Source organism: Triticum aestivum, chromosome 6A, assembly GCF_018294505.1.
Source record: "Triticum aestivum cultivar Chinese Spring chromosome 6A, IWGSC CS RefSeq v2.1, whole genome shotgun sequence".
NCBI classification, from domain to species: Eukaryota; Viridiplantae; Streptophyta; class Magnoliopsida; order Poales; family Poaceae; genus Triticum; species Triticum aestivum.
Genome location: NC_057809.1, coordinates 587586598 through 587605545, shown reverse-complemented (window position 1 = coordinate 587605545; position 18948 = coordinate 587586598). Strand labels below are relative to the sequence as shown.

The 18948-nt window shown below is 43.9% G+C and overlaps 2 protein-coding genes across 3 annotated transcripts; both read left to right on the top strand.

Annotated features, from left to right (window-relative positions):
• Positions 1–1400: 1400 nt before the first annotated feature.
• LOC123131161 (protein PELOTA 1) lies at positions 1401–2832 on the top strand. Its single transcript, XM_044550896.1, has one exon. The coding sequence runs from the start codon at positions 1564–1566 to the stop codon at positions 2704–2706; it is 1143 nt and encodes a 380-aa protein (XP_044406831.1). The 5' UTR covers positions 1401–1563; the 3' UTR covers positions 2707–2832.
• A 6238-nt stretch (positions 2833–9070) lies between these two features.
• LOC123128726 (protein RFT1 homolog) lies at positions 9071–18367 on the top strand. 2 transcript variants are annotated; one of them, XM_044548807.1, is made up of 15 exons: positions 9071–9307; positions 9971–10121; positions 10219–10298; positions 11507–11601; positions 12853–13004; positions 13888–14039; positions 14719–14837; positions 14936–15099; positions 15320–15394; positions 16166–16237; positions 16385–16522; positions 17086–17241; positions 17333–17385; positions 17472–17644; positions 17914–18367. In XM_044548807.1, exons 2-15 carry the CDS (start codon positions 10013–10015, stop codon positions 17981–17983), a joined length of 1608 nt encoding a protein of 535 aa, XP_044404742.1. In that variant the 5' UTR covers positions 9071–9307; positions 9971–10012; the 3' UTR covers positions 17984–18367. The 2 variants fall into 2 exon arrangements, with proteins under 2 accessions (XP_044404742.1, XP_044404743.1); XM_044548808.1 differs by having other exon boundaries at positions 9074–9298.
• The last annotated feature ends 581 nt before the right edge of the window (positions 18368–18948 follow it).

Here is an 18948-nt window from a genome sequence, read left to right as displayed (position 1 = left end):
TGGGATAAACACCTGGTGCAAGCTACTTTCTTGCCAATGGATGTCCAAGTGATATTGGGGATACCGTTGTGCACTCGTAACATTCCTGACTTTTGGGCTTGGCACCACGAAAAGCACGGTTGCTTCTCAGTAAAATCAGCGTATAATATGCTTGTTGCAACTAGAAACAGAAGGGAAGCATGGCTTGAGGAGGGGCCAGGGCCGTCTAGCTCTAGGGCAGAGGTAGGAGCATGGATACATTTGTGGAAAACTCAGGTCCCAGGGAAAGTTCGCATGTTCTTATGGCGCCTATCTAACACTCATTGCCGACAAATGATGTGTGGGCACATCGGCACATGTCTGATTCACCCTGTTGTGGTCTATGTGGGGCGCAGGACTCATGGCGTCACTCCCTCGTTGAGTGCACTTCTTCGAGAAGCGTTTGGGCTCTAATGAATGAGGAGGTTACACATAAAATCATATCAACAACCGAACCCAAGGCGAAGCAATGGCTATTCACTCTGATGGATTCAATGTCCCACAAAGATTTTGTCCTTGTGGCCGTGACACTCTGGTCGATTTGGTACGCTAGGAGGAAAGCCATCCATGAGGCGATCTTCCAAAGTCCCCATGCCACACATGGTTTTATCATGAGCTTCATCTCTGAACTGGAAGGGATAAAGGGCAGCCAAGAGCAAAGAGGCAGGGTCGTGCCGACGCCCATACATAGAAATTTGAAGCCGAAAAAACCACCAACAGGATACTGCAAAATCCATGTGGATGCAGGAGTCCAGGGAAGGACAGGGGGTGCAACCGCTGCTGTCTGCAGGGATGAAGGTGGTAATTATCTTGGCAGCTCTGCTCTTGTGATTGAAGGTGTTACCGATCCAGCAAGTCTAGAAGCAATAGCATGCCGGGAGGCACTAGCCCTCGCCGAGGACTTGGACATTCATCATTTTGTGGTTGCTTCGGACTGCCAGCAGGTGGTGTCGGATATCATGAGAGAAGGCCGAGGTCCATATGGAGCAATCATCAGTGAGATAAATCTGAGAGTTTCATCTTTCCATTGTACTTTTACTTTTGAAAAAGTCGTGCTGTTAATTATGAAGCACATAGCTTAGCAAAATTTTGATTAAATAGAGGTCCGGGCAGGCATGTTTGGCTTGGTGCCCCTCATGACCCAAGATGTATCCCACTCAATGTGGAATTCCATGAATAAAGTTGGTTTTCCACCCTAAAAAAAAAAACTACCCCTTGCCAGCCATCCGTGTCCAGCTTGGTTGTCGCTAATTACGTGCACATGTGTCGCTTAGGTTTAGGGAGCCCTGCTCGATCTGAACTCGGAGTCGATCGGGCCTCCATCGAAACCAAAGTTATAAATAGCTATCACCCAACACGCCCTTCCATTGATCCATCCAACACGTTCGCTCCGCTCGCAACTCACGAAAACAACTGCAAGCACAGATTGTATGCTTCGGTCGCCGCTTTCGCATCCATCGCTCACCGCCATCGCCGCCGTCAACACAGGTCTCCCGTCTCTCTCGACAACAACGAGACCGCTGCGCTCTTTGATCCATCTGGACGATGAAGCTCGTCGGAAAAAGCCTCGCCCGCGACGGGCCCGGCTCCGTGAAGCTATTGCCGGAGGTGGATGACGACCTGTGGGACGCCTACAACCTCATCGCCGCCGGCGACGCCGTCGAGGCCGTCACGGTCCGGAAGATCAGGAGGTCCGGAGGCCGCGACGCGGAGCGCATCAAGCTGACGCTGGAGGTCGCGGTGGAGTCCACGGACTACGACAAGGACGGCTCCGTCCTGCGCGTCCGCGGCAAGAACCTCACCAAGAACGAGCACGTCCAGATCGGCCAGTACCATACCTTGGAGATCGAGCTGCGGAGGCCCTTCGTCCTCCGCAAGGAGGCCTGGGACTGGCCGGCGCTCGACACCATCCGCAAATCCTGCGACGAGACCGCCGCCAACGCCGACCTCGCCGTGCTCCTCATGCAGGAAGGCCTCGCCCACCTCTTCCTCGTCGGGAGGAGCGTCACGGCCACCAGAGCGCGCGTGGAGGTGCCCATCCCCAGGAAGCACGGCTCCAGCTCCGGCGCCGTCGCCGCCTACGACACCGCCCTCAAGGACTTCTTCCAGCGCGTCCTGGCCGCCTTCGTGCACCACGTCGACTTCGACCTCGTCCAGTGCGTGGTGATCGCCAGCCCCGGCTTCACCAAGGACCAGTTCCGCGACCACATGCTCCTCGAGGCCGCGCGGCGAGGGGAGCTGCGCGCGATCACCGAGCACAAGGCCCGCATCTTGCTCGCGCCCGCGCCCTCGGGCTACCCGCACAGCCTCAAGGACGTCCTCGCCGCCCCGAGCGTCATATCGCTGATCAAGGACACGAGGGCCGCGCTGGAGGTGCCGGCGCTGCAGGAGTTCTATGCCATGATCGCCAAGGACTCGGCGAGGGCTTGCTACGGGCCCAAGCACGTCGAGGTTGCGCATGAACGTCTCGCCATCCAGACACTCCTGCTCACGGACACTTGGTTCCGCAACCCTGACGTTGTTGCTAGGCGCAAGTGCGTCGATTCGGCCGAATCGGTGAAGAAGATCGGTGGCAAGGTGTGCGTCTTTTCGTCCATGCATGTCTCCGGCGATCAGCTCGAGCAGCTCACGGGGATAGCAGCGGTTCTTCATTTTCCCATGCCTGATCTCGACGACATCGAGATGTGATTTATTGCTCTGCTTATTTTTCTTCTACTACTACTAGGGTGTACACTCTCTGTTTTACTTTTACTTGGAACTATAATATCGTTTTAGACGTCCCGAATACACAATTCTGATCACTTATTTCTATTATATGCCACATTTATTTATGTAAGCAGGCAAAGTTTATATACATTGTGGAGCTGATTTTTCATTGAAAATATCAGTGCAGAAATCTATCAAGTTAGAGCATCTCTAGCAGACCCCTTAAACTGCGAAACACGAAAACCACATTTTAAGGATTGGTTTGAGCTTATGGTCGAGCAGACCCTTTAAACTTAGACTGTAAAACCGAATGTTCACGTATATTCTTCCTCGCGTCTTCTTCTTTCTCTCGCCTATGTTCACCGTCAGCTAGCTCGATTGTACGAATCCGGTGGACAACGCACGAAGTGACCAAATAGCGTCGAGGACAGCTCGCACGAAGCGCCCCCACATCGCCGTCGTCGTCGCTACTCGAATCGATCCATAAGCTAGCTAGCGTCGGCGTCGAATCGATCTCAGGAGCTAGCTCCCGTCGCCCTGGCCAATCGATCCAGAAGCTAGCTAGCTCCCGTCGCCTGTAGCTGCCAAATACGGAGCCGCAGGTGTGATGAAGCCGCCGCATCTCGTTCCTCTTCCTCGCATCTAGCACGAGCGGGGTCGGCCATGGCCACAGGCACGCGCTCAATCCTTTTGCAGTGTAGAATTTTGTTGGAGCAGGAAGAAATCATCGGCTGGAGAGGGTGGTACGAACGGCGGCGCACGGGGAGAGGGGGGCGGAAGGACCTGATTCATGGCCTGTATACTATCCTCGGACCTGTAGAACTAGGGGTCAGAGGCTCGCGTTTTCGATGGCCTGTAAAACTTTTATGGTTCCGCAAACTTTTACGTGGTCCGTTTTGGACACAAAATTGGTTCAAGTTGTAAACCCGCTGAAATTTTATAGGTTTGGTGTTTTTAAGGGGTCTGCTAGAGATACTCCTAATAAACTCCCTAGAATCGCTGACTCGTGGCTTGGTAATCGCTGCCCGAGGAGGATATATGCATGGGAAACGTTTAGGTACGCCGCACCGGCCGAGCTTTGGGCCAAACGCGCGCGAGCCATGCGATTGAGGCAAATCCTACGCATACAACAAGGCCCTCGATTTTTTTTTGAGGCCACAGAAATATCAGTCCACCGCCCGCACCTCGCTCCCTCTCGCTCTTATCCGTTCCCCATTCATCTCCCTCTCGTCCTCTCCACACACTTGCTCCGCGCAAGCCCACTTTCACCGTCGGCCGGTGTTTGCTGGCTGGCCGCTGCTGCTCCCTCATGAGATGAGGCATTGAGGTGCTGTGCAAGGGGAGCTGCAAGCCACATCTGGTGGGCCTGCAAGCAGCAGAGGGAAGCGTTGGGAATGGCGACGACCGCCGCCGCCGCCACCGACGCCCAGCTGCACCAACGAGGCGGTCTGCAACCAGCATGATGGCGAGAACGACCGCAGCTAAGTGCTACAACTACGGCAGCGAGATGCTGGGACCAGCACCCCAAATTGCTACTACCAATGTTTTTTTAGTTTCGTCCCAATTTTACTGTTTTTTTGCTACCACCGCTATTTAGGATTGCTGGAACTAGCACAAAATTTTGCTACCACCGGCGCTCTTGATTTTGCTGGAACTAAACCAATTTTTGCTACCACTGGCGTTCTAGTTTGCTGGAACCAGATCTATTTTTTGCTACAACCAGACATTTTTTTCTTTTGCTGGAACAAACTCCAGTTTTTGGAATTTTGTTTCCAATGGTGTTTTATTTTGCTGGAACCACTTCATTTTTTTGCTACCTCCAGTGTTTCAGTTGTTGGAACATTGCCCAAGTTTTTGCATTTTTGCTTCCATCGTTTTTTATTTTTGCTGGAACCAACCTGAAAATTTGGTACCACCATATCACGATTTTTGCTGGAACCATGTTCCGATTTTGTTGCAACCGGCAATTTCTTTTGCTGGAACCTGCGATGCGACCAACATGACGGGGAGATGGATCATTGGATTTTGCTGGAACCACAATAGGGGAGCTGCATCGTTGGGTTTTGTTGGAACCGGCAACATGGATAGCTACAACCGGCAATTTTTTTTGCTACAATCATCTATGGGACGAGAACTACGGGAGAGCTGAACCGACCCTTTTTCTGGCGGCCAGATACGACACCGGCGAGCTGCAACCGACGAAGATGGCGAGCTATGACGGGGTGCAGGGGTGCAAGATGCGAAGGGTGCGGCGTGCTGTCGAGAGCGCTCCTTTTTTTTTTCTCCCGAGAGATGTGCGAGAAGAAGGAACAGCAGATCGTGTGGTTACGCAAGCGCGGATCGTGCGGATAGCGACCGACCGGTCCAAATTTGGGCGGGTGCGCCGGCGCCCAGCGCTGCCCTATATGCATGCATATTAGCGTTGCGGCCGTATGGACTGTGGTCCTTTAAACCTAGTGACGCACGGCAACATCACATGTCAGGTAAACACACACACGCACAGAGGAATGCGCGCACCCACCACCGGTCGACAACAAAGACACGACGTGTAAACGCACCATAAAGACACACAAAAAAGTGCACGTTATCCTCTACTAGTACCCAATGAAACTACTAGTAAAACCAAAAATAAACGGATGCAGTGACAACCGATGAAACCGGTCTGCCCAATTGCAAAGTGTTGTGGGCGATGTCGTGATATTGTTATCGAAACGGTCGGGGAATAGTGAGCAAACATGCACTAACCCCGATCGCTAACCCATATTCGCAAATCCCTGTGCCTCTCTCTCACCGGTTTTCAAAAGGTTCTAGAACCTTCCTTGAACCGGGTTTTTTATTTGTGTTTTTTATTTTATTGTTTTTTCTTTCTTCTTCTTACTTTTGTTTTCCTTTTCATTTTGTTTTCCGTTCTAAAATTTGGAATAATTTTTAAAATTCATGAGATTGTTTTTGAATTCATGAATATTTTTTTAATTTTTGAAATATTTCTTGAATCCATGGACACTTTTTTGGTATTGGCGAACATTTTTTGAACCGATGGACATTTTCCGAAATTTGCAAATACTTTTCTGACTTTTACGAAAATAATGTGATTCAACAGACATGTTTTGTACCGATAATCATTTTTTGAATTGGGTACTATTTTTAAAATTGTGAACATTTTTTGAATTTATAAACAATTTTAAATTTTGAAAAAAATAAATTCATGAATATTTTCTGAAAATCAGAATTTTTAAAATTGTGATTTTGAAAACATGAACTAATTTTGAAATTTAGGAATATTTTTCTAATTCGTAAACACTCATTTGAAATTTTGATTTTTTTAAACTCAAGAACATTTTTTGAAAGTTTAAAATTTGTGAATATGTTTAGATCTCAATTTTTTAAAAGAAACAAAAATACGAAAAGGAAAACAGGGGCGTCCACTCCATATATGGGCAGTTCAAAAGCGCCCGTGAATTGCGAATTGCCACTAAATCGCGCTGTGGGCCGAGCCCAGTACATCGCTTGCCTCGAAACAAGCACCAACTCCTCACTCCTGATCTGAAATGTTCACGGATTTAAAAATTCCCTTGAATTTGAGAAAATGTTCATGAGTATGAAGGAATGTTAATGAATTTAGAAAATTGTAAAACAGCTTTTAAAATGGTCACAAATATAGAAAATGCTTGTAAATTAAAAATATTCATGAATTTGAGAAAATGTTCGTGAATATCAATTAGCACAATTTCCTGCCGTACTAGATGGGCATTCATTAACTATAATCTGTCGACGCACGTGCGGTGGCAGAAGCTTTGCACTGGTTAGGGCAGGTGCCGCAGTTCGTCTCTCCGTGCGGTGGCAGAAGCTTTGCACTGGTTAGGGCAGGTGCCGCAGTTCGTCTTGCCGGAGAGCAGGTCCATGCAGCGCCCGCGGCAGCAGGTCCGGCTCCGGCCGTGCTTGCACGCTCTGTTGCAGCCGACGCAGTGTTGCGCCGTGGCGACAGTGTCCACGCACGGGCCGCTGCAGCGCGCCGTCCCCTCCCGAAGCATGCCTGGCCAACTCCTGGGAGCTGTCGTCGTACGCCGACAACAAGCAGGAAACACGGCTCTCCTTGCCGGGGACGGCCGGCAGACGGAACCGGCAAACCAGATCTCGGCGACGGCTGGTCTGTTGGCCGATGCTGATTCGCATGTAGATGTAGCCCTCCCGCCAATTCGAGGAGAGGGGGTTAGACGCTCTTTCGTCCTTGCCGGGCTACTCCGGTGCACACGACACCACAGTCTGTTCCACGTCCGTTTCACGCCAGATTTCACCATCTGCTATTTTGGTTGTTTTGTCAAAAGAAAAGAAAAGGACACAAAAAGGTCATGCGCTTCTTTGTGCATGAGTCCATCGACACCGACCAACTAGTCTAAACGAACGTTCATCCATTTCCCCTCGCCAACGTTTTTCGGTTGTTTTATTAGCTCAAGCTGGTTCTCGTGTGGTGTCGTATGAGTTGCTACTTTTGCTAGTCTTTTTTTCTTGTTTTAACTAACCTAGATGCTCTGAATAGACTTGTGGCTACCGATTGTAATCCTACCAGTAACTAAATAAAGCTCCCTTTTTCACCGCAAAAAAACCTACATGGTCATCCGCATAAAAAATAAAAAGAAGTCTTAAACGAACTTGTTTGCAAAAAGTCTAAAATGTTGTTGTCTTCTTGCGTTTGTAAGGTTAGAAGTTTAGGAACTTTAGGTTGTGCGTGTGCCATTGCGAGATTTGATGTTGGGTGCTTCAAATCTATTGAAGGGTTCAACGGCAACGATTAGGGCTCCAGGGCGCTAGTCCTTAAGGGCACATACATGAAGACTTCCTGGCTGTCATCGACAAGGTGAAGACGACTCCAGTAGGAGAGCGGCAACAGGAGAGCGTTGACAGCTCGTTTTGGTGGCAGTAGTTCTAGTTCAGTGGTCTACGGACCCTGGTGTAATTTTTAATCATGCTTGAGGCGCTTTATAATTTTGTTGAACTTTTATAAATGACCGGGATCCCTTTACAAAAAAGCTAAAAGCTATTAATCCTTTTACTCTTATTGATCATTTCGTAAACTCATTCATTCCCGTAAAGGACGGTGAGAACTATTTTTCTTATACAACTCGGTGCATTATAAGCTCTCGTCAAACTCTCACCTGGGTTTCGTCTTAAATCACAAATGAAATGTTTCTTTCCACGTGATTTTTGTCGAAACAAATATGAGTTCAAAAGGCTACGCACATTTGTTCCCATGTATTAAGAGTACCGGCCAGGTAAGTTGATATTCATAATATTGCGAGTTTTCTTCCTTCCCAAGAAAGAAAGGAAAGGTGATCTTGTCAAGAGAGACCAACTATCCGACGCCGTCCTTCAGCAGCTCCCCTCCACCAACCTCTTGGTCGTTGGTGGTGAGGGGGGTCACTGGATCCCCCGGGCGCGGATCGTGTAGTTTTAGGTTCCTAGTAGCTTAGGTTTTGGGTCGCTCGACGTCTTGGCTTCGGCGACACAGTGCTGAATAAAGTAGCTCCAGATCATTCCTCGACAAAGGTGTTCTACTCTATGGTCGTTGACGGATTTGGAAACTAGTCTTTTCAAGCAAGGATGACGTGGCACCGATGGCATTCTTATTGTGAACTTGTTTGCTCGGCTCCGCCGTTGCGGTGGTGTTCGCTCTAGCGTTGAAGCGGAGCACGAAAAGTTGTTCAGGAGTGGGTGCTGAGGGTTATCTACGTTAGTGGCAGCTGGAAGACGATGGATTCGTGGTTGCAGGCTGGTGGGTCAGATTTCCTCCTCCAATGTCATCGCGTGGGGGTGTCAGATATGAATTTTGATGGTTCTGCCCCAATCAGATTCTTTCAATGGCAATGACTTTGTTTTTGACGAGCTGCTTTGAAGGTTCAAAAGGCTGTATATCAACGAAGGAGACGCGTTGAGCTTGAGTAAAGAAGTGTTCTGTCATCTTTTCGTTAGGTGACGCTTAACGGATTCTTCGGTCTTAATTGTAAAACATTTCTTGGCTGGAAGTCTTCTGGGCTATTGTTAGAATTTTATTGTCTTTCTAGTTTGTCACATCGATGTCTACATGGCTTGTACATTTTCCTTTGGTTTATAAATGATGTGATACGTATTACCCGAAAAAGAAAACAGAGCTTTTTTTTTTTTTTGAAAAGGAAAACAGAGCCTTTTGAGGTAAAGACGAAGCAACTCAAACAAGTACTTATAGCGAAAGTGACCAGGCCACTCATTCTGCCGTAAAAAAAAGACTAGGCCACTCATTCAGAGCCGCACGATCCAGATCTAACGGTTGAAAGGCTGGCAGCTCACCCAACCCAAAACCAGTACAAGTCCATGAGCAAGGCGTACAAGGCAGCACCCCTCGCCGCCGCTGCCTCCCGCCCCCGTTTCCCCTCGCGACTGCTCTGCGCTCCCGCAGATCTCGCCGGCGACTCTACCCGACACGCCCCGCCCCTGCCCGGCGCCATCGCGCCCAGCCCGCAGCCGCCCAGTCCGCACTCGGCGGTAGGCGGCGTTGTGCAGCTGCAGCAGGCCAGCAGCCAGCCGCCCAGCCCGATTTGAGGTACTTTTGGTGAGATTTCTGCCTGTTCCCCAATTTCTGTTTACTCATCACTCATTGCTCGTCGTGCTACCAGCTGCCGGTTCCTCTCTTACGAATTCAGGTGTAATAGCCTGCCTGAGGAATTCAGAGTACTACACAATTTCATCAGCTATCCTCACCTGTTACAGCCGTGGCCTTATAAAACGCCTCACACGCACACGCACACGCACCACACAGCCAACTCACAGCTCGCGCAGGGCACTCACGCCTCAACAACAACCCCGTATGTCAGGCAGCCTCTGAATCGCGATGCACATTCCCTTCGTCGGGACTGCCGGCCATGACATTTGCTTGCTCAGCTCCTCTGTAAATTGCAGTGTATCACTGCTGAATCCTGTCCAGGAATGTTACTGCTTACTACTGAATTGTCTCAGTTTGGGTCGAACAATTGATACACTGTTGAATCAATAAATGTCAGTGTCATATTGAAGAACAGAATGTCAATTAGGACCACACGATTACATATTATGTGCATCAAATGTGGAAGAATGAACACATGTGCAGTCTTCTTCGAACTTTTCAAGGCATATATGTAGGCTTAGTTTATGCAAAATTAAGACATTTGGGAATTTTTCATATGTTTGTAAGATCATATCGATCAATTTCTATTGTGCTATTGGTTATTTTTTTCAGGGTGGACCACCCTGTTTCAAAATCCTAGATCTTCCACTGGCGATGATGGCCATGACGCTGCTCGCCGGCGCCGTGGGGACTGCCGGAGCCGTGTCCCCTCAGCCTGACTCCAACGCAGGAGCTGTGATGGCTGTGTTCAAGTACAACTTCGGTGCGCCTCTCTCGCCTCCCTTTCCTTCGAGGGTTACTTCTGGCTCTGGGTGCTTGGTTTTGGGGATCTAAAGCTCAGTGCCCGTGTGTGTGTGTAGCGGCGCAGTTCCTTTCGAGGATCATCCCCTTCCTGTACAACGGCTGGTTCGTGCGCCAGCTCAACGCCGACGACTGCGCGGTGCGGAACTCCCCTGCGCCCTCCTTTCTTCCTTCTCAGTTCAGTGCAGCGAGCAATGGATTTGTTTGATTTCATTCCTCGATGTGGAGCTAGCTAGTTCCATGATGACATTTGGTGCTTTGGAGTTGAAATGCAGTGTCAAGCTTAGTAAGCATTAGTGCGCATTCCATGTGAATTCTAGTCTTTATTGTGGTTAAGTATGACCGTGTCCTCAGTTCATGCCTGCAGTTTTGAATCCTGGCCATGACATGGTTGGGTGGGACTGGAACTCTTCTGGGAGTGCAAAAGTTGGATGTCTGTCCTAAAGTGTGGATGTGTGGGATGGGATCTGTGTGAAGTCAAGTTCTAATTCTAGTTGCAGCGTGTGTTTGTTTCTCTGTGAATTCGTGATAACTGACGGCACCCCAAACTTTGTTCTTTGAGCTACAGAAGAAAAATGATGCATCTGTTCGACCGCATACTGCCATAATCGTAGTGGTTGCTTTCAGTTATTTGAGTCATTCATGTACGTGCATTGTAATGGCTCCCTTGCTATTTTTCGGTTTCTTTACTTGCTAGGAGTTGGGGGATCTTTTCATTTTGGTGAACATTGAATTCCCATGTTATTATTTAAGACAGATCCCGGTTGATCCTTCGTTGTTTGTGTAACAGGCTCAGTATAGTTATCAAATGATGATTGTGCTAAACGGACTTAGTTTGTGTTAGTTTTTTTTGGATAGATATCTTTACTTGGTGATTAAGGTTTTAAGGCAAACTGCTTTGGGGACTTGTGCATCTTCTCCATTAGTAATTAAGCATGACTGATTCAGTAAACACGAACACACTGAATAATTATCCCTCTGTTCAGGGTTTGGAAAACCAGCGGCTATCATTTGGTAAACCACAACCGGACTGGGTATTTCTTTTTGGTGCACAGTATTGGTTCAGTTAGTCCTCTCCCCCACAGCCCAACCGAACCCTCTTTTAAATCTGTGTGTTATACGGATAAGAGTATAGTGGCATGATTTATGATCCATACGCCGAATAGGAAAAATGCGAAGTTCATAAATAAAACATGGAAAACTGACTGGTCTTAACCGGTCTTCTCTGAGAATCGCAAACCCTCCGTTTTTTGCTAAAAGGAAAAGGTTTCCTCAGTAGCCTGCATCTATGCTTACAGATGTTTCTTGTTGTTAATGTTTTCTAATATGTTTATCATTATCTGGCAGGCATATGCATTGCAGCTTCCACTTTTCATCAATTGTGTCTTATTTTTAAGCCGGGAGGGGTTTCGGCGTGCTTGCTTGCGTAATAATTCTGGGAGGTATTGCAAAATTTACAAACTTTTGAGCTTCATCCATGTACTGTGATTAATCAACAACACTGCAGTTATATAGAATACACAGCACATGTTTATTTGGAGTTTTTCTTTGTCAAATGAGCCACTGAAAGATAGACACTGCAAATTGCGAAGTGCAAAAGCTCCTCCCACAGTTTTTTTCTTAATGCACTACAACATAGATCTACGGAGTACTACATGGCAAGAAGCATGATGTCCATTTGTTACATGAAAAACTTGACCTCTAGTGGCACTTGTGCATGGTTTTTTGGCTAGAAAAAAAAATACCGAGAGAAAAATGATTATATCATCTGGCAGGACGATGCAGAGGGGTATTAGAATATAAATAGTAAAGATAGCGAGAGAAAATGTGCCCTCTAGTAGATGTGGTATATTTCTCATGAAGTTTATAGGGCAAGAAGAAGAGAAAAGGTTATGTTGAATTTTGATGCCACAATTGCCCAACAAACTAAAGTATGCAAGTTTAAAATTATTAGGTAAATATTTCATCTGATGCTTTTGGAGCACCCAACACCTATTTGGGGACAGTCTTATACATGCTTAGCACTCGCCTGGGCCATCCTCACTTCGTCCAAGAGGGTTAATCCAGAGTTATTAGTTTTGAACCCTTGTGTATAATGTGTTAGCACTATTTTGTTTAAAAACAAAATGTTGTACTATGGCACCACCACTACACATACAGGCCACATGGGCCACCTCCGAAGTAGTTCATGTGTTTAATAGTGGTATGATAGCCATACATTGTAAGTTGAAGGTGAGTAGAGCTAGCATTTAATGCTTTTGGATGTAAATGGATAACTTTGGATTAACCCTTTAGGAGAAGTGGGGACATAAGCCCAAGTGAGCTGCTACGTGAGCACAGCCACATCTAGGGGATGGGCATTGACGAATTGTGTGACAGCTTCACTGTCTGAACTCTGAAGCAATAATGCTTGGATACTTCTCAAGTTCTCATAGTTCATCTTCATCAACTTGAAGTGGGGTACATGCAAAAGAAAAAAAAAATCTTTTGTGATGATGTGTACCGTTCCTCAGTCGTCACTGCATTCTCATTTTTTGTGTCTGTTAAACTCTGTTGTTATATTCGCATTAAAATCTATGCCAGTTCTGAACCATGTGAAGTTTTAGGAAAACTTTCTCTGATCTTGTAATATTTTTCCTTGTACTTGCTCGTTGGAGTATTTCTCAACTGATGATTTAATACTTATATTACAGAGGTGATGTGTTAAGTGACGAAGAGATACTGAAGGTAGCTTGGATGATCATCCCGTTTGGCTTGTTTGTGACTTTTATCGGCAGTCTATTTGTGTTGAGAATAAAGAAACTGAAGTTATCTGACCCTTATGCAAAAGCTACATTAATCATCGGTAAGTCTTCCATGAACCATAATTTACTAATAAGTTATTTGTATATTTGTCCCGAGCAAGATAATTGATATTTCATTAAGGACACCTCTCCAAGAGTCAATTTGTCAGTTAGTTGATTCAGTTTGATTGAGTAGGGGAAAATAACAAGCCTCATTAAATTGTTAGAGCCACTGCAATATTATGTCTTATACAAAAAAGTCCAGTTTTGAACCCTGATATATTGCAAAAGTTCACTTTTCAACTGTGAACTCTAATACCATTTGAACTGCAACTTTGAAGTACTGAAGACCATCCAGTTTCACCTGCTGTGATCTCCCAAGTAGTTTAGGGTGATGTGTGTGCCACGTCTCTGCTGTGCCACCAAATTTGACTTTTTTGTCTGTTTCCAACATAAAAAATGATCTGAATGGCAGGGTTTCTTCTTGTCATGTTTGTTTGTTAATGTCAGTGACATGGTGGACACATGCATAGTTGCATACATGTCATTTAAAGTCACTTGTGAAGCCACCTGTGGGTGAAAAGTGGATTGTTTCAATTGTTCAAGGTTGCAACTCAAATGGTTTTTGAGTTCAGGGTTGAGAGTGTTTTTTTTTCTGTCTTAGATTAAATGTAAATGCTGAACACCGAGCTCTTTATCTATAAAATGGACAAGCATTTCATGCTGTCATGCAGCTAAATGGAGCATCTTGTAGAATTGCATGCACTAACCAGTTCTCCCAAAAGCTCAAGCTGATGGGAAAAGGTGGGCTATGCATTTATACTTCAATACATCCCGTATAGATATCCTGCTATTACTCCTACACTAGAGTGCCTTCTCATTTCAATGTTTTGTCCACTTCCCTCACATTGAGATCTGATGTATTTATCTGGTCCAAAATGGCAGGATTTGCGTGTATGTTGGAGCTACTGGCAGAACCTTTGTATATTCTTTCCCAAACAAAGAAATACTACATAATAAGAGTGTATACCGAACCTACAGCTACTCTGCTACGTTGCCTAACAACTTATATCTTCATAAAAGGACATATTAAAGTGGTAATGCCACATTAGCCTTCTACTCCAGTTTATTACCGATCGCATAAAATGCATACACCCACAATGTTCTCATCATTTACACCTGATATTTGGGAATCTACGTTGCACACAATTGCCTTGTAATTATACTTGAAAGGATCACAAATCATTCTGAAAAAAGTGACCATTTAGTGCAACTACCTCAATCTCATTATCTATTTTTTTTGCAGTGAAACCATCTCATTATCATCAAAAAATAAAATATAATTAGTGCAACCATCTAGATGGTCCAACTTTGTGACAAACTAATAATCCAGGACGTTCCAATAGCCAGTCCATACTGTATATTGTATTATTTTGGTATGTGTACCAAGGATAATATTTCTATATATTAGAAGATTTCAACTAATGTATTTTTGTGGTTGGTTAACAAATACAACTGCCCTAATTATAATAAGATAAAATATGGGGAACACTTCCCTTCGGCATTCTTTTGTCCTGTGTTGTACTCATCCATTTTAACTTTATATCTTAAAACATAATAGAGCTTTCCAGGACAAACAGTATAATTTTGCCAAGTGACGTATCCAATTGATAATATTCTCTTCTGTTCACATACCCATTCATGCTTTGTTATGGCATTTTAATTTGTATTACATTTGTTGATCAATACAGTACTATAATAGTGATTTTTTTGCAGGAGAAGCTGGTCGTATTTGCTTTGTCTCAGGTCGTTTATGCAGCCTGCATTTTCATTGGATATTGGACATATTTTCTTTTATTTGCTAATATCAGAACTTTTGATCTCCTTCCATTCAGGTTTCTTCTTTATTTGTCCTGTTAATTGTCTAATTGGGCATGAGTTATCACAAGTTAATTATATTTCCTTGTTGATGCCAAAACATGCACATTGTCAGGTTGTCAACCCTGATGGTCTATGATAAACAGTTATTGCACATGTGCATATTGTTTACAGGCCAGACTATCAGGAAGCTGATCCTCCAAGAAGGCGAAAAATTTGTTCTTGTTTGGTTTGATACTCCATTTAACCAGGCTGCATATGGTCTTGTGGATAAATTAGGCAAGTATGTCGAGCACCTTCTATTTCAAGTGCTTTTCTTTAGATAAACGGGAGTTGGCGAGGCGTGGTTCATCAATGCCTCCCACCTCCCTTTCTCACCTTGCTAGAATATCTCCAACAAAAAATAACAAATTAAGTAACTAAAAATACGACGAAGCTACCCAAAATACTGACTAACCATCTTCTAAAAAATCTCTAATGATCTTCTAATTGTTTGCAGGAAGTCTGGTTGTTAGAATAGTTTTCCTGCCATTTGAGGAGAGTTCTTATGCTACATTCACCCAGTTAGCATCAGGTTTCTCTTTTGCATGAATATAAAGTTTCATTTTGATATGATAGCTAAGTACAATTGCTTATCATCTGTTTGGCCTGAAAGATTGAATTTCATGCATTTGCATCATTGCGGTCTACTGATCTGGAGAATCTGTCTGTAAGATTTGCTTATTGAGCATCTCTGTACTTGATTAGTCAAAGGAGGTTAACCTATGTTGTGCTGGTATCAGTTAAACAAAAACACTCATGAGATATAATTTTCCTTTCAAATCCATTTGGTCAGCTGAATTGATTATGTTCTTGTGAAGCGACTGCTTTGTGTATTGGCTACTGGTCGTTTGATATTTCTGCCCACTTTTGGCATGTTTGCTATTCTCATTGTTCAGTATTTAAATTACTCATGACCTGTCTCACAGGAAGTAAGCCTCTTACAAGTACTATGAATTATTATTATTGCTAAGATGAGCATTGCTGCCAATGCAACAAAACTAGATTACCTTCTGCATATTCCTTGCTATCTTAGATTGTAATGTTTAACACAATTCTCGCTTATAATGCTGCTGCTGTCCAGTTGTTAGAGTTTAGATATGACCATTCCTATATCTCAAGCCATCTGAAATTAAAAGTTTTGGCATATTTTCAGTTTGCTGCTGCTGTTTAATAACTTGTCCTTACAATTATAGTTGGCCAATATTATTGAACTCTTAGCAAAATTACTAAAACAATATGTTGTGCGCATTATCTTTGGATTTATATTTCTCTGAAAGAGCTAATGATGGATCCTTATCCACAGGGCAAACTCCTGATAATGTATCCAATCTGGAAGGTTCTTTGCTCGGAGCTCTTAAACTTATTACGCTGATAGGTAAGCTGTCCAATACTGAATGATTGAATGTGTATATTAATCTATTTATCTACATGTTTTAGTTGCTGTCAACTTCAACCTCCTAGTTTTCTGTGGATATTAGATGCGTTAACAGCCCTTGAATATAATCTTCCTCTAACAATGCAGGTCTCGTGGTCATTTCTTTTGGTCCAAGTTATTCATACACCCTTCTGAATATACTATATGGAAGAAGATATAGTGATGGCGAAGCTACAGCTGTCCTCCGTTACTATTGTGTTTACATAATCTTCTTAGCAATGAATGGTTTGTATTTAGTACTTATATGCAGCAGCTCTGCATATATTCATTCTATAATATTGCAAAGTAGATTTTTTTTAATAATGTTAAGAATATTTCATTGATGAATAGTAACTCTGCACTGTACCTGTCAAACCTAAATTATGTATTTGATTTTAAACTAGTTTTTGCAAACCCAGAATTTGGAACATCGGGCATAACAGCCCCAGTTTCGCCCTTTCTGTTTTTAGATTTGTCTTCAGTTATGATGCATGTAGCACAGTAATATATCCAACTTGATACGAGGAACAGTTATAATTTCTTTCCAGCCATTGAATTAGCAGTTACGTTCAGCCAAGTTATGACTTTATCTCTCATTTGAAAGCTATCAGTTGTTCTTCGATGTCTCATCCTGCACAACAATGTAGCTGAAGAAAATCTTTATTGAATGAAAACTAACTATACCATGCATTCTCTCGACAAGATTTTGACCTTTTCTGGATTAATATTTTTCAAACAAGAAATATGTTACTGGTGGTGCATATTAATTAAGTTCTGCACAAATGACTTATGTCCTTCGATATTTTCAGGCACTTCTGAAGCTTTCCTTCATTCTGTTGCCAATGAAAACCAGCTTAAGCAGTCAAACAATATGTTGCTCCTTTTCTCAGCAATTTATACTGTTCTAAATGTTGCTTTTATTAAATCCGCCGGAGCTGTTGGGTTGATCGCTGCAAATTCTGTCAGTATCCTTTGGTAATGACTCTGCTATCCTTGTTTTCTTCAAATCAATCTTTTCCTGGGAGCACTTTCTTTGCGCCTTGACTGTCTGTAAAGATATGCTACTGCGAATCTCATATTCTGCAGTATTCATCAACGAGTATTTTAAGGTAAAGTTTCTTGAATGTTCCACCTTGGGATTTTTTCCTTGTATAAGGATTGCATTTGTAAAAAAAAACTGATGACATATTTACAGGGCTCATTCTCCTTCTACCGCTGCTTGCCAGCGGGCTGGGGCGTTCTGCTCATTTCTGGTCTGACCACAGCTTTCTCCGAGAGGATGTTTCTGAATAGAAATAGGTTCAAGCAGACCCTTCCCATTCACATGGTGATAGGCATCATGTGCCTGGGCTTCTCATTGCTTGAGATGTAAGCCCTACATCACCACAGAATGATACTTGCTCTGTTCAGATACTCCATTGGTTCCAAAATGTAGTGCATAGTGATTTTTCTTTCAAACAAACTTGGTAAGCTTTGACCAAATTTACATGAAATTTATCAACATTTAGAATACCAGATCCATACCATTAGATTCATCATGAAATATATTTTCATATGCTATATATTTGGTACTGTAGTTATAGATGATTATTTATAAACTTGGTTGATCATCCTGACACGGCTTGTTTCTTGAGCAGATATCGTGGTGAAAAGCAGTTCTTGATGAGCATCGTCAAATCGTTGAAGGGCCATGACAAACACACATGAACTTATATATTTGGGACAAGTGGATTTACCCCAGATATATAACTGTTATTGCCATACAACATACGTGTTGTAAATACATGTATACTGGCTAGAGTACCCAAAAGGAGCTGGACCCAGCAGCTGGAGAGGCTTCTTAAAGAACAGATCAAATTGACGGAAATCATAGATCGCCGCTCTGCAGAATTGAATTGCTGTGACAAGTTATAGAGGCGACATAAAGCATAGATCATCTGGGTAGATAGGTGATATATTCTGTAACTTTTCTACATCGGACTTATTAAGATTAAATTGCCGCATGGTTGCCGGAATTTACCATGTTGTGCCAGTCAGGTTTATTTACCTGAGTTTCAATGCAGAACTTTACAAAATTCTTTAATTGTTTAACTAGACAGCTGGGAATGAATTGTGTGGTAATGATTTTATATCTGACGATTGTGCAATGTCAAGGAGTTGAGTGGACCAACTCCTTAGTTTCATCATGGACATGTTACATAAACAGCGATTTTTCTTGGTGTTGATGTTGATGTGCCCATGGCTAGCATGGCCAGCCCTTCTTCGTCAGAATTGGATGCTTTGGATTTGTCATTCCTTCACTAAGGTGAGCCGTGGGCAAGAGCCTCTGGGTGCTTGTATGGCTGCTCTTGTAATAGAACTATATAGGAAAGAACTTGAAGGCCGATACAGTCTTAAACGTTCTATACATAGATAACTAATTACACACATGTATTACCAATATAAGCATGTAAATACTGGTAGGTCTGGTTACATGTTTTATCAGTTAGAAAACTAAGATGTTCCAGTATATGGAGGGAGTACTAAATACTTGCAAAAGAGGATGCAGGGAGTTACTGAACATGTGGTTACCATTTTCTACTAAGCTACTCCCTTTGTACCAAATTACTCGTCATGGTTTTAGTTTAAATTTGAACTAAAACCACGACGAGTAATTTGGAACGGAGGCCTAC

What these genes read in the sequence shown, in the direction of transcription:
- LOC123131161 (XM_044550896.1), top strand. Translation starts at nt 1,564, where the DNA reads ATGAAGCTCGTCGGAAAAAGCCTCGCCCGCGACGGGCCCGGCTCCGTG.
- LOC123128726 (XM_044548807.1), top strand. Translation starts at nt 10,013, where the DNA reads ATGATGGCCATGACGCTGCTCGCCGGCGCCGTGGGGACTGCCGGAGCC. An exon ending in AAAAGCTACATTAATCATCG is followed by an intron (nt 13,005 to 13,887) that starts GTAAGTCTTCCA and finishes CCAAAATGGCAG; the next exon opens with GATTTGCGTGTATGTTGGAG. An exon ending in TAAACTTATTACGCTGATAG is followed by an intron (nt 16,238 to 16,384) that starts GTAAGCTGTCCA and finishes CTAACAATGCAG; the next exon opens with GTCTCGTGGTCATTTCTTTT.